Raw genomic sequence first — 15,795 nt, forward strand, 5'->3', positions numbered from 1 at the left:
TGTCTGATGCCAAGGCCAAAAGGACTCAGTTTCTCGTGCCGCCCTGTTTGTTTACAGGCCACGGCAGACGAGTTGTCCGACCACACCTGAACATGGTGGCCCTGTAGCTCTTTTTTTTAAAAACCCGAGTGCTAGCCCGGTTGCCCTCAGCTCCTTCCAATTGGACGACCTTCTTAGTTCATCGTCCTCCCAGGTGCCCTGTACTAAAAGGGAACCCAGATGTGCCCCCCCATCCTTTGCTGCTTGCGTCTGCAGTTACCACCTGAGAAACTGGGATGAACTACAGACGACCCAGCGACAGGTTTGCAACCTTCCTCCAGCACCAGAGAGATCTCTTTACTTGGTGTGGAACCTGCACTAAGTTGTCCAGATATTTCTGACTGTGATCCCACACCTTTAGGACGAAGAACTGCAAGGGACGAAAGTGCAGACCTGCCCACTGCACTGGCCTGTTCAGTTTTAAATTCAGAATCAATCTGAATTTCCCTGTGGGTTTTTTCACTACTAAAATGTGTGAATAGAATCCCTCTCCCTCCTCTGCCTTTGGTAGTCTGTGAACCACATTCTGATCTTCCAGATCTCTCAGTGCTCCTAACAGAGCCTCGGCCTTTGTCGTGCACCTGGGTAGGTGCGTGACAAAGAATTTCCGCGGGGGAGGACTTGTCAATTCGAATAGATACCCCCTTCTTATAACCCCTAGGATACACTGGTTGGGGGATATTGTCTCCCACTGTGGGAGGAAGGCCCCCAGTCTTCCCCTCAGCGTGGTTGGGAAGTCATTGGCTTTTACGTGGCTGCTCAGGAGGGCGAAAAATCACCCCTCCTCTGCCCTTGCCTTTTTGACCCCAAGATCTTTTGCCCTTCCGGCTTTGGGGTTTCTTTACGTTTTTGCGGACGAAACACCTTCGTTTGTGCTGAGGTTTTCCACTTAAGTGGGAAGAATTTCTTCCCGTCTGCTGTGCGGTCCAAGACTGTCTCTAAACGTGGGCCGAAGAGAATGTCTCCCGTTAAAGGTATCCCGCACAACTTGACCTTAGAGGCGCTATTGCCTGGCCAAGTTTTTAGCCAGAGGGCTCTTCTGGCAGAATTAGCTATAGCCGCTGATCTGGCCGACATGCGGACTGATTCTGCCGAGGCATGCGCTATGTAGGCGATACCTCACCTTTTCCCTACCTTTCGTAGGGAAAGAAGATAGACTGGTTTCTTTGGCTGTTCCGTAGGCTCTTGGATCCGGGAGAGCCAGTGCTCCAGATTGCGAGCCACAACTGACAGCCAATTCAGGCTTTAGATTGCCAATTGTTGAGTCCCAAGTCTTTGAGGAGTGAGTCTATTCTCTCATCCATGACATCTGCCAAAGCCCCCATGTCCTCAAACGCCAGGTCCATGTGTCTGGAGACCTGGGAGAAGGCGGCATCTAACTTGGGATTTTTATTCCAGATGGATGCTGGATCCTCTGAGAATGGAAATATTCTATTTAGGATCAAAGGAAAAAAAAAAAAAAAAAAAAAAAAGGCTTCTTCAGGATCCTGCCACTCCTTTTTAATCAGTACCTCATGTACTGGAAACATTTTCTTTTTCTGTTCCCCCAAGCCCTTGTACATTTGGTAATGGAGGGTCAGGGGTTTGTCCACCTGAATACTGAGGGTTGTAATATATTTATACACACACATACCCTAAGAGGTCCTCTACCTCCTCCAGGGACAATTTATATCTGGAGGATTTCCTGGTCCTCCCCCTCTGAACCTTCCTGGGAATCGGAGGAGGAACTGTCTGGCTGTCTGTTCCACTCCGGAAGGGCCTGGAGCTTCCTCTGCCCTAACTGAAGTTGCAAGTTGGGCAGGAGCAGAGCCCTGAGCCTGAGCTGGGGTTGTATCCTGGGGAGCTGGATTAAAGGGAGGCTGAAGCCTTTCAATGAAGAAAAAGGTGGACGAGAGCTCTTTTACTGAGGCTGCTAGTCCTGAGTCCTGTTCAGAGTCCCTCTCTTTAACAAGGGATTCTATGCAGTCCCTACACAGGACCTTTGTCCATGACTCCCCTAATGTGTTCCTGCAGGAGGCACACTTCTTTTTAGAGCTATGTGTTGATTTAGACTTCTCTGTAGCTTTCTGAAATACATGAAAAATACAAACATTTCACTTTAAATACAACCCTGGGAGTGCACTAGACCCTCCTTAATATGTGGGGATCTGTGCCTCCCTCCCCCTGACCACCCAGGGTGTCTACCCCCCCATGACAGGAACTATACAGGAGCAATCCTAGATAGAGAGTACCCTTCCCCAGGGCGCTCTTACCTTAGGAAGGCTGGAGGTAGTGTCCGTTGGCTGAGCATCCGCTTCCGACATGACAGCAGGTGGTTGCTACTACCGAGTCCCACGCTGCCTGTGCGCGTTCCAGACCCATCTCCAGCTTGTGCCTGGCTTCCCCATCAGCTCCCTGACCCGGAAACCGGAAGTCACGGGTCAAAGGCAAGCACTCGCCCTTTCGCCGGAAATGACGTTGTCCGGGCCGCCTAGTTCCAAAAAAAAAAAAGCCTGTACAGGGAAAGGTGAACGCCTGCTTGCTGCAGCCCTGTGGATGAGATGGGGTCCGCCGCAACCTGTAGCCACACTCAACTAGGATGGGGAAGTAACCCCTTGCTCCTAGGAAGCCCCTGCTCCCCTTTACAGGATCAGGGGAAAAAAAAAAAAAAATATATATCACTAGCCACAGTCACCCTGACTGACTGGCCTGGCTCCTTGCAGTGTCTCCCCACCGGGGGAAACACTAATACTGAGGTCCGGCAGGGGGAAGTAAGAATTTATGGGTGAGATTCCATATAACGAATATCAACACTCTACAGAAATAACGAATTATCCGAAAATGTATTAACATAACGAATATAACAGAACGAAATGATGTATTTTACAAATGACAACGAACCTAAACTAAACTTTCCGTTGTGCACAAGTCTAGCTGCCAGCATTGCTGCAGAAGTTGAAGGGGTGACATTAGACATTAATGGCTATGTTGAGTTGTTTTGAGGGGACAGCAAATTTACACTGTTATACAAGCTGTACACTTACTACTTTACATTGTAGCAAAGTGTAATTTCTTCATATAGTGTTGTCACATGAAAAAGATATAATAAAATATTTACAAAAATGTGAGGGTTGTATTCACATGTTGGAGGATTATTATAAGCCTTTAGTGATTAGGTAAATACAGTATATTAGGTGAGAGTTCCGTGAGCATGCTATACCGTCGAATTTACTACTACACGAGTTATGATTTGTGAATATAAGAAGATGGTTTGGAGTTTGTCACGTTGGAAGATTGACTCCAGTCACTTTAATGAACTCACATTTAACTTTGCTTTCTATTACTATAGATTAGCTGTATCCACATTGATTTGATGTATTTGTATCTGAGGCTGTGCTACCCCATACCACACTATTACCAAAGCATCACACCAACCTCCCCCAATACTGCATCCTCGTGTCATCTGTTCCCCAGGTAAGGGAGATTCAGACCAGCAACCTTTTTTCATTGGTCTAATTGTAGAGGTCATGTGCCCAATGGAGGTGCTTTTGGCTGTGGACATAATCAGCATGGGCATCCTGACCAGTCTGCAACCCCATGTAAAACAAACTGCAATGCCTGTTTTTTTTTTTGAAAGCCGAAAAAAAAAAAAAAAAAAAAAAAACCCACACCCATACACGTTTACTTGCTGTCCAATACATCCCACCAACTTTCAGATGCCATTGTAACAAGATAATCAAGGTTATTCACTTCATCCGTCAGCGATCTTAAAGTTTAAAACTGAAGTCCTGCTTTGGTTACACTTTACATAGTTTCTTTGGGCCAAGCTGACACAAATAAACTGTCCCTCACCAACATGCAAGGCTGCTAGATGCGAGATAAACACTGTATGTAGGAGTGTTCTTACAGCATACTGCACTGTGTTCCAGGTTCAAGCCAAGACCCAGAACAAAAAATAGAAAGTCTCTGATCAGCACTCAGCCAAAGCAGAGAAAGCATAGTATTCAATGAATACAAAGCTTCCTCTGATTGGCCCGGTCTGAGGCGGGCTGCTGTCACAACCTGCGCCAGAGAAAGCTGTGTATTGGTTGCTAGAATACATGACTTTCTTGGATTGGCTGAGCGCCAGATAGACTTTAGTGTGTTTCAGGTATGAGACAGGAAGGTCTCAAGTCACACCTGGAACACTGTTCAGTATGCAACCTCAGCTACATACACAGTTTATGCCACACATCCAGCAGACTCACATTTTAGTGAGGGACAGTTTGCTTGGGCCAAGCTGGCCCAAACAAACCAAGTGTAACAAAAAGCTGAACTCCAGCTTTTGCGATCGATGATCTGTGCATGTTAGAAGTTCCTGCTTTAAGAAAAACAGGTTTACGTTGTTTAGTGTGCCACAATCTTGGCCTTTTATGCATCAACTGAGGACTAGAGCTGGACACCATAGTCCCTTTTCCCTGTATAAGCCTCACATCCACTGATTTTGGCCTAATACCAACCAATTTATGAGCACTGTACTGCAAGAATGAGTTTGACACATCTGAAACCAACTAAAACCAGAGAGAGGCCATATTGAAAAAACTTTATTTAAAAAAAAAAAATAAAGCAAATTTCAGTGCTCAGTGACAAGGCAGCGTTCAGTTTTTTTGTTTGGACCGGCCATACAGTACAACTCCAATGCACAGCAGCAAAAGAACAGCCAGCTCCAGGAAAAGTGCTCCAACAGCAGGTGGCATAGAAAAGCCTGCAACAGACAAAAACAAAAAAAAATAAAAAATTAGCCTTCTAGAGTCAGCAGTCAGGTTTACAAAAAAAAAAAAAAAAAAAAAAAAAAAAATGAATGGGATTCAAAATAGTTGAAGTGTCAAAAAGGATATCCACAAGTTACTCTATAGGTCAGTGTGCACACAGTTTTACACTAGTTTTCCTGTTGTGGCTTTACAAAGACCATAGGCAACAAGCGTAGAGGTACATAACCTAGGTCATCTGTAATAGGTCACTGGACCCCCACAGCAGGGTACATATACCACAGACAGTACAGTAAGCACAAGCAGGGACGTTTCACATCCTTCACATTTGTTTTAAAAATCAATATCCCTACAGATATGGTACCAACAACCTACACTTGTTTTTAAAATACCAAAAATAACTACATAGAGAGATTGAAAAAGGTAATGGGGGAAAAAAAAAAAAAAAAAAAAAACTAAAAACTTCAGAAAACTAAAGTCCATGTATTGTAGTTAAGGCTGGTAAAAAAGGTATACACGATATGTGCTAAACTATGACAACCCTGTATACATCATTTCACCACATTTGACCTTACTGGTAACACATTTACAGCGTACATGTTTAATGTAGATGTCCATCGATTTTTTTTCCATTATTGTTCACCCTTTCAATTAAAATTTCTCTACCAGTACCCCTTTATTGTATGGCACCCGCTAGTTGATGTTGCCCACATGGGGCTGTTGTGTATAAGCCACACAGGGTGTTGCACCATGATCCCTGTATGAATTTTGTACCACAAAAAAAGTTTATATCTGAGCAAGTCCTTTTCACTGCTCCATAGGAGGAGTTTGTTCATATCAAAAAGGTCTTCAAGGGCCAGTTTACACCACATACAGTCCAGTGTGTTTTTCTGCATCAAAAACACATGAAGAGTAGGTTATGTGCTTTTTATTGTTATAGTTCACACCAGTGCTTGCAGTTCCAGAAAAAAAAAAAAAAAAAAAAAAAAAAAAAAAAAAAGTGTAGAACATGCTGTATTTTTCCTGCACTGGAACACTAAAAAACAACATGTCCTTAAGGGGAAAAAAAAAAAAAATTGCCCTTGAATGAATAAAAAAAAAAAAAACGCACATGCAGAAAAGCATCCTCACTGCGTTTCTATGGTGTGAACTGGCCCCAAGGCAAGATCTGACACTGACCTCTTTTAATATACTTATCAGATTACTCCCATGTATAGGCTACAGATGGTGTCACAGGGAACAAGTCTGACATCTTAGCATTCCTGCCAAAACAAGAGAGATATGTTCCCTGTGGCACTCCCATTTATAATCTATATGGGAGCAATTTGACATGTATAATAAAAAAAGCCAGTGTCAGATCTTACCTTAAAAAGGAAGACATTTTTGATATGAATACATCTCCTATGGAGCAGTAAAAGACTTGCTCACACTTTTTTTGAAACACTAAACAGGGGTATTTGGTACTTGTATTGAATTCCATAGACAAGTGAGGCAACAACCCATGTGCCCTATACTCAGCAGCCACATATTGGTGATGGCCAACACATTTTTGTGCACTGGCTGGTCTTTGTAGGTTCATGTTTTCTGCACATAGTCTCCTGAAGTGAACCTTGTTCATGAGACTAGTAGAGAAAAAAAAAAAACAAAAAACCCCACACAACCCTATGACTATCTACATTAAACATGAATGCTATAAATTTGTTGTAGAGTCAAATTAACTTTTTTCTACACACAGGTTTGGGTCAGAGTTGAGGTCGCAAACATGAACACATTGCCAGCATTATCACTACAGTACATAAAGTTTAAGCTAGTTTCTGAAATAAAAATAGGATTTTTATAACAGCTTACCTGTAAAATCCTTTTCTTTGAAGTACATCACAAGACACAGAGCCATAGTAATTACTATGTGGGTTATAGGCCACCTTTAGGTGATGGACACTGGCACGCCCCATATTAAAAAGTGCACTCCCTATATAACCCCTCCCACTGGTGGGAGTACCTCAGTTTTGTAGCAAAGCAATACACTTGTATATAAAGAAGGGAGGGACCTCTGTCCCGTGATGTACTTCAAAGAAAAGTATTTTACAGGTAAGCCGTTATAAAAATCCTATTTTCTTATCATACATCACGGACACAGAGCCATAGTAGTTACTATGTGGGATGTCCCATAGCAATGCCAACTGAAGGGAGGGAGACAACAAAAGTAGGGCACCAAGAGACTAGAGCAGCGTTTCTCAACTCCAGTCCTCAAGGCGCCCCAACAGGTCATGTTTTCAGGATTTCCCTCAGATGAAAATAGATGTGGTAATTACTAAGGCAGTGAAAATGATCAAATCACCTGTGCAAAATAATGGAAGGCCTGAAAACATGACCTGTTGGGGCGCCTTGAGGACTGGAGTTGAAACACACTGGACTAGAGGACTTCTACTGCAACCTGCAGTACACTGCACCCAAAGACGATGTCCTCATGCCTTTTACATCTACTTGATAGAATTTGGTAAATGTATGGACTGAAGACCAAGTTGCGGCCTTGCAGATCTGAGCCATGGAGGCTCAGTGATGCACTGCCCAAGAAGCACTAACAGCCCTGGTAGAGTGCACTTTAATATGAAGAGGAATATTCCTCCTTAAACCACAAGTTTGAACAATCACTTGACAAATCCATTTAGAGAGATAGTAGATTTTGATGCTGCCTGTCCTCCTTTAGGACCATCTGGCAAGAGAAAAAAAAACGTTTACGAATCTGAGCGGTCACTTTCAATAGACCTTGACCACTTTCACCACATCAAGAAAATGTAGTGACTTTTTCCACAGAAACATTCTGGGATAAAAAAAAAAAAAAAAAAGCCGCTTTTATAAGCCGACAGGACTAAAATTAAGTCCCAAGGGTTCAGGGATGACCAAACTGCAGGATTAATCCACGTTACCCCCTGAATAAAGTTAAACCGGAGGGAAGCAAGTGGTTGAGTTGATGAAAAGACAGACCAATAAGGCCGACATCTGGCCATCAATAGTACTCAAGGCTAGCTTAATTTCTAATCCTGTCTTTAGGAATTCAAGGATCCTACCTATGACATATTTCCTGCTATGCCAAACCCTGGATTTACACCAGGAGACCTATGCCTTCCAGATTCTTGACTCTGGAGGCCGGCTTCCTAGCATTTAACCAAACCGCTAATTTTAGTGTTTGTAAGGTAGGATGGAATACCGGACCTCGCAAGAGAAGGTCTGGCCATAGTGGTAGGGACCAAGGGTCCCCCACCGCCATCTTTATGATCTTGGTAAACCAAGATCTTCTGGCCCACAAGAATCACCTCCTTCCCTTCTTGCTTGATCCTGTGAAGAAGCCACGGAAGCAGCAGAACAGGAGGGAATGCATAGATCAGAAAAAAAAAAAAAAAAAAAAAAAAAAAATCCCACAGGGGTGGGGTGGGGGGAGCATCCATTTTGTATGCCATCAGATCCCTGGTCCTTGACACAAAGTTCCACATCCGGAACTCCCCATCTTCTGGTATATCAACAGAAACATGTCGGGGTGAAAGGACCATTCTCCCGGGAACAATTGTTGGCGACTCAAGTAGTCTGCCTGCCAATTCACTATTCCTGGAATGAAAATTGCTAATAGGCAAGGAATGTTTTCTGCCCAAGATGGAATATAATTCACCCCTTTCTGGGCCGCACGACTTCGTGCTCCCTTGGTGAATTAAAAAAGGCCACAGCTGTTGCACTGTCAGATTGGAGCCTGATAGGACAATTCTGTAGTTTGAGCGCCCAGGCCTCGAGGACCAGGCGTACTGCCCAAATCTCTAGAATATTGAAGACAAGGTCATCTGATTTGGACCATTCCCTTTGGACAGATGCTTCTTTCAGGACTGCTCCTCAGCCCAGAAGGCTGGCGTCTTACCACCTTCCAGGTAACTTGTAGAAAGGATTTCTTTGAAGATTCTTGGATATCAACCACCAACTGGGGCTCTGATGCACATTAGGGGATAAACTCATTGGGAAGCCCAGAGCTTGGGCCCTCTTGTTGATAGGATCCCGTTTTGCAGCAGTCTTAAATGAAACCATGCATAAGGAATGGCCTTGAAAGAAGCCACCATCTTTCCCAACAAATTCATGCATAGCCGAATAGGATTATTCTTTGGACTTGAGTAACTTAATCAGTTCCCTTATGGAACTGATCCTTTCCTGGTGAAAAAAAAAAAAAAATAAAAAAAGTTTGAATAAAACCCTAAATTCTTGCTCTACCAAGGGGACCACTGATATCGCACAGACAAGAGATAATCCAAAGCTAGAATGACTTCTCAGATCAAAATGTTCCCAGAGATCCAGTGAAAAGAAAAACGAGGAGACAGGAATTCTGACATTGCTCCTGCCAGACCCTTGAAAACTGTAGAAGCCTCCCCCCAACTCGAGCGAGAAGGGGCACCCTTTCATAAGTCTTTAGTACTTACACTTGTTTTGTGGGTTACCTCCCCCAGGTCCTCTTGACCCTAGGACTGACCCTGAAGTTTACCTCTTGAATTCTGACAGTGGAGGCCGTCATGACTGCCTGGAGGCATATGCCCCTGGCACTGGAGAAGAAGCATATTTAAAAGAAAAATACTTAAACTTCTTAACCGGAAAAAAGGGCACTTTTCCCATTAGAAATTCTTTGGACATACTTATCCAGATTGTCTCCAAATAACCGTTCACCATAAAAGGGAAACTGGCCAAGAGCTTTTTGCATGGCGCTTCAGCTGACCATCTTTCAACCATAGGATTCTATGCACATGTACCAGCCTTAGCATGAGCCCCGAGGCCTGGAGAATAGAATCTCTTAGCGTGAACTGTAAAACAGAACGCTTCTGATATGCCAGCCAAACCCTGGGCCTGCTGATCAGGAATAACTTTGTACTTCAATAAACTGGTCCTTTAAGGACTGAGATACTCTGAACACCAGCGCAGATTTGAATGACTGAACCTGCGAGCAAACTTTTTTTTTTTTTTAAAGGAACTACAACTTCTTATCTGTTGGACCCTTTAGCATTTGAACATTGTCTACTGGACAAGTTTGGTTTTTGTTTACAGAGGCTATAGCAGCGTTAATTGCTGGAACTCCCCATAAAACCCTTCCTCCATAGGATAAAGTATCGAGAACTTTTTCAGGAGAAAAAAAAAAAACAGATTATCTGGGTGCTCTCACTCAGAATACATAAGCTTTTAGCCATGAATTGATAGAAAAAGCATGAACAGATTGGGGGGCTTTTAGTAAACCCAAAACAATCAAATGATTGCGTTACTGGTAGTAAAAATGTGGAGCAAACCAATTCAGTGAGCGACTGTAAACAACCTTTCCTGCGAGCTGGATACTTCGCATCATGGTCTTTGGAAGAGGAGAGCCTTTTCCTGGTTCTAAAGAGAAATTCACCCACCCCCCCTGGTGTTTTAAAAACCAGACCTTCCCATGCTGGACGTTGGAGGATGCCAACGCCGCATTAAGGCCCCCCACCCCACTTAAAAAAAAAAAAATGGCGGGGGGCCCCTGGAAGCCGTCAAGCCGTTTTTTTTTTAAAAACACGTCTCGGCAGCTTCCAGTAAACCCCCCCCCCCCCCCCCATTCCTCCCAGTGGATCCTATAGGATCAGGGGGCCCATGCGGGAAAAACCTATATTTTTTTTTTTTTTTTTTAAGTGGGGGGCGGGGGGGCCTTAATGCGGCATTTGCATCCTCCAACGTCCAGCGTGGGAAGGTCTGGTTTTTTAAAGCACCATTGTGTTATTTATGCTGCAGGAGGGACACGGGAGCAATGAGGTTGGTGACACAGGCATTCCTTTGACACATTTTACTACTGCATCAGGCTGAGCGTTAATAGCAGTGACAGCTGGACTATTTGCTCAAGCAGTGGATGCATTCCTTCTGGTACTACCTCTGCTTTGGGCTATGGCAGAAGGGGGGGTAAAAACACCTCCAATAAAGGGCTCTAGAAAGACTTAGTCACACAGAAGCCTAGATCCACCCCAGTAAGATGGCATCCTCCCCTGAGAGTAATATGGCTGGTCACAGTGAGCTGTCGGGGGGGGCAAGTGTTGCAGCTGCTCTTAAACACTGCAGGCCCTGTGTATAATTACTAAGGAAGTTTTTTCTTCAACCATTTTAAGCTTGAAGTGAAAGTTTGATGCTTTAATCGCATCCCAGAGTGGGACTAAGCGCAACAGGTCCCCGCCCATTGCTCAGGACCCTCATACTGTGGAACAAGGAGCGAGGGGTGGTGAACTTCTCTCTGGGACCAGGAAAAGGCTCTCCTCTTCCGAAGACCGTGATGCGAAGTATCAAGCTCACAGGAAAGGTTGTTTACAGTCGCTCACTGAATTGGTTTGCTTCACATTTTTACTACCAGTAACGCAGTCATTCGATTGTTTTGAGTTCACTAAAAGCCCCCCCAATCTGTTCATGCTTTTTCTATCCATTCATGGCTAAGAAAGCTTATGTATTCTGAGTGAGAGCACCCAGATAATCAGTTTTTTTTTCTCCTGAAAAAGTTTGATACTTTATTCTATGGAGGAAGGGTTTTATGGGGAGTTCTCTCTGTAAACAAAAACCTGACCTGTCCAGTATACAATGCTCATATGCTAAAGGGTCCAACATATAAGTTGGAGTTCCGAAAAAAAAAAACCCCCCCCCCCCCCCCCACACCTTTGGCGTCCTCTCCCCAAGAAGACGTGAAGGAAAAAAAACGGCACAGGGGGGCGTCCGGTGGGTAGAGGTAGACTTACCGGAGGTCCCGCTGCACCGGAGGAGAGATTGCTGTATCCTGGACAAACGTGAGCTCTCTGAGAAGCATGAGACGCAAGTGCTCAATACAGCCCCCAGTGGTGACACATAGGCATGACAACATTTAGTGATTTAAAGGAGACATTCATAAGAAAATTTTTTAAAAATGTTAGAAAACTCCTTACCTTTCCTGCTGCAGGGTTTTCTGTGGTAAACCAACAGACCCAATCTTCACGGTGGGTTCCATTAAACCTTCAGGAGCTGGGATCCTCAAGGAAACCCACAATCCTGGACCTGTAATAGCACCTCTGCCAGTAAAACTTTATGGCCTTACTACCAAAAAGTACTGGATACCGGGGTCCAGCTCTCTAAAAGAGAAGAGTTACAGGCAAAACCTTGTTTCTTCGGATACGAGGCCCGGGTACCATTCAATTCGGCCAAAAAGACACTTTGAATGGATCCGGTCTGCATGGCTAGCCCCAGCAAGGATTGCTCCAGTGGAGCTCAGCACAGCTTCACTCGTGACCAACACCTTAGACACTGGCAAAAAAAAAAAAAAACTGAGGTACTCCCACCAGTGGGAGGGGTTATATAGGAGTGCACTTTTTAATTTAGGGTGTGCCAGTGTCCATCACCTGAAGGTGGCCTATAACCCACATAGTAACTATGGCTCTGTGTCCCCTGATGTACAATAAGAAATTACAGTAACCTTTTATAAAGTGGGTCTCTGTACCCAAATCCCAGCTTTTTGGTGAATATCCTTCACAGGGTCAGGTTCACTCTCCTGTGCAGTTGTGAAGGATGCATGACTGGGCACATTGCTGGAGCCAGTGCAGTGCCACACATTTGGCCTGATAGTGGCCACCATCACTTGTAACCTCCCCCGCCCCCCCCCCCCCCGCCCCCCCCCCCCCCCAAAGTCTCTAGATAAATGCTGCCATGCTCATTTGCTTCTGGGGGGCAGGAGTGACACTGAGGGAGTACACAGGCCAAAAATGTATCTGATCCCACACTATCTTCAGCCAGGCAAGGTGGTGTGCGACAATGGTACCAACACAAGAAATTTTGCACATCTACCTTGCAGAGCATAGGTCCTCAACATGGCGGTGCAGAAGTACCCTGGCTTACAAAAGGCCTTTCGTCAGGTCAGAAAGGTTTGTGGCCACATCAGGTTGTCATGACTGGTCAGTGTTTGCCTGGCAGAAATGCAGTGCAGCCTCAGCTGCAACCCCCAACATGCTGGGACTCCATGCTAGCAGACTGCTCCAACAGCAGCACACCACTGAGTATTTGTGATTATAGTACAAAGACAAGCTGTGGAGAGCTGGATTTTGCTTCCCTACATGAATAGCTAATCATTCAGGGCACATGCAGCATTTTGGCACCAGTCGCATCAAACAGATGAAGTGTTCATCCATGCTCAGATTATTCTTCAGGATTTATATAGCACCAACAGTTTGCGCAGTGCTTTACAGCATGAGGGCAGACAATACACTTACAATACAAAAATCAATACAGGAGGGATCAGAGGGCCCTGCTCGTTAGAGCTTACAATCTAGAAGGGGAGGGTCAAGTGGGAAAAAAAAAAAAAAATGTAATAACTGGGGGGTAAGCCGATGGAGAAAAAAAAAAAAAAAAAGTTGTTAGGCGTGGGTAGTGTAGGCTTCTCTGAAGAGAAGAGTTTTCAGTGATCATCTAAAAGCTAATAGAGTAGGAGATAAGCGGACAGATTGGGGTAGGGCATTCCATAGGATTGGAGAGGCTTTGTAAAAGTCCTGGAGTCGAGCATGGGAGGAGGTGATGAGGGAGCTAGAGAGCAGAAGGTCTTGCGAGGAACAAAGAACGAGTAGGTTGATATTTAGAGACTAGGCTAGTGATGTAGCTGGGGGCTAAATTGTGGATGGCTTTGTATGTAGTTAGTATTTTGAATTTAAATTCTTTGGCCGAGCAGAAGCCAGTGGAGGGATTGACAGAGGGGTAGCACAGAGCGATTGGTAAGGTTGATGAGTCTGGCAGCAGCATTCATGATGGATTGAAGAGGTGATAGACTATGTAGAGGTAAGCCAATGAGAAGAGAGTTGCAGTAGTCGAGGAGAGCGAGGACCAGCGAGTAAATTAAGAGCTTTGTTGCATCACTAGTTAGAAAGGGGCGTATTATGGAGATGTTGCGTTTGAGGCAGCAGGATTTGGACAGTGATTGGACGTTGTGCTTAAAGGAGAGTTTAGAGTCCAGGACTACACCTAGAACCTTGGCATGTGGGGATGGGCTTATAGTTGTGCCATCGATTTTGATAGAGAGATCAGAGGCAATGGGCATGGGGGGGGGGGGGATTATAAGTTTGGTTTTGGATAGATTGAGTTTGAGGAAGTGCTGTTGCCATCCAGACTGATATATCTGATAGTAAATTAGTGATGAGGAGGGAGTGAGTTGAGGGGTAGAGAAATAGATTTGGGTGTCAGCGTGGGTGGTATTGGAAGCCATGAGAGGCTATCAGCTGGACCCTGGAGGTGGTGTAGATTGAAGATAGGAGAGGTCCAAGAACAGAACCTTGGGGGACCCCAACTGAGAAAGGAAGGAGAAGAGGAAGTAGAGTTGTAGGAAATGCTAAAGGTGTGTTTGGATAAGAGGAAGAGAACCAGCGAAGAGTAAAGTCACGGAGACCAAAGGTGTGGCGTTTTGAGGAGGGGGTGTTAGTTTTAGGAGAACAGTTTCTGTGGAGTGTTGAGGATGAAATCCAGACTGAAGGGGATCAAGAAGGCCATTATCAGCGAGGTGGACGCTCAGTCGGTTGTAGACCAGACATTCGAGGAGTTTGGATAAGAAGGGGAGCAAGGAGATGGGGCGTAGGTTGTCAAGATTGGATGGTCCAGTGAGGGCTTTTAAAGTATGGGTCTGACAAGTGCATGTTTTAGAGAGTTGGGGAAGATGCCAGAAGAGAAGGAGAGATTAAAGATGTAGGTTAGAGAGTAGCATAGAGCCATAGGGTGAACGTAGCATTTGTGAGGGAACAGGATCCAGAGGGCAGGTGAGAAGGTAGACATTAGCAAGTAGTTTAGCAACCTCGTCTATAGTGGTGGGGTTGAAAGAGGGAAGTAATGATTGTGCCTGTGGGCATGAAGTGTAAAGTGTGGAGGTATTGGAACAGTAGAGATCTCCTCACGAATTGTATCAAGCTTCTGTTTGAAGTGATTGGCGATCTCCTGGGCAGTGAGTGAGTTGGTGGGTGGAGGACGAAGTATAAAGCCGAAGGCAGAGAAGAGTTGACGGGGACGGGATGATAATTTGCTAATGAGTGATAAAAATAGGTCTGCTTGGCAGTAAGGAGGCTGGAATTGTATTTTTGGGAGGGCGGATTTAGATTGGTTGAAATCTGAGACTTAGTCTTACGCCACAGGTGCTCGTGAGCACGACCATGTTTTTTCCAGACTTCTAATATCATCTGTTTGCCAAGGTTGAAGGGGGTCGAGGCCTGATTGTGTGTGTAGTGAGGGGGGCCAGTGAGTCATTGTAGACAGAAGTGGCTAGGTTGGTGCAGGATAGGGGTGAGGGGTAGAATGCATTAAGGTGAAAAGCCACAAGACCAAGTTTCCTATAGCGTGGCTGCTACTTCCAGAGGTTAATTCAGGCCCATTACTGCAAACAAAATAGAAAGGGAGGAGAGCATTGCAGGCAAATGTTTATTTTTATAGAATGCAGCGAGAAAAAAAAAAAAAAAAACACCCAACACACCCTGTGTGTAGCAGCCTCCCCAATTACTTACCTGAGCCTCATCTTTCTCCAGCAATGTCCACGAATGTCTAATGCCCTGTGCACATGACTGGTTTTGTCGTCGGAATAAACTCTGAAGGTTTTTCCGGCGAATTCCACTCAGGCTGTCTTGCATACACACGGTCACACCAAAATTCTGACCGTCAGGAACGTGGTGACGTACAACACATGCAATGGCACTAGAAAAAAGGAAGTTCAATAGCCAGTGTGCCACCCTATGGGCTGCTTCTGCTAATCTCGTCGGAACAGTCTCACCCTCTGACTCGATTCTACGCTCTCTAACTCACATTTTCAACCTCTCCCTCTCTTGTGGCATCTTCCCAAACTCTCTAAAACATGCACTAGTCACCCCCATACTAAAAAAGCCCTCACTGGATCCCACCAATCTCAACAACTTACGTCCCATCTCCTTACTCTCCTTCTCCTCCAAACTTCTTGAAAGACTGGTCTACAACCGATTAAGTGACCATCTGACCATGAATAAACTTCTTGATCCCCTTCAGTCCG

At 44.9% G+C, this 15,795-nt stretch overlaps 1 protein-coding gene across 1 annotated transcript in view; it reads right to left on the minus strand.

The window, feature by feature from the left end:
* Nucleotides 1–4,587: 4,587 nt before the first annotated feature.
* LOC141144856 (zona pellucida sperm-binding protein 3-like) overlaps nt 4,588–15,795 on the minus strand; it is an 81,808-nt gene continuing 70,600 nt past the window's right edge. The window contains exon 10 of the mRNA XM_073630941.1: nt 4,588–4,762. Within this exon, the coding sequence (XP_073487042.1) occupies nt 4,656–4,762 (107 nt within the window). The 3' untranslated portion in view covers nt 4,588–4,655. The remainder of the gene's footprint in view (nt 4,763–15,795) is intronic.

Source organism: Aquarana catesbeiana, linkage group LG01, assembly GCF_042186555.1.
Source record: "Aquarana catesbeiana isolate 2022-GZ linkage group LG01, ASM4218655v1, whole genome shotgun sequence".
NCBI lineage: Eukaryota > Metazoa > Chordata > Amphibia > Anura > Ranidae > Aquarana > Aquarana catesbeiana.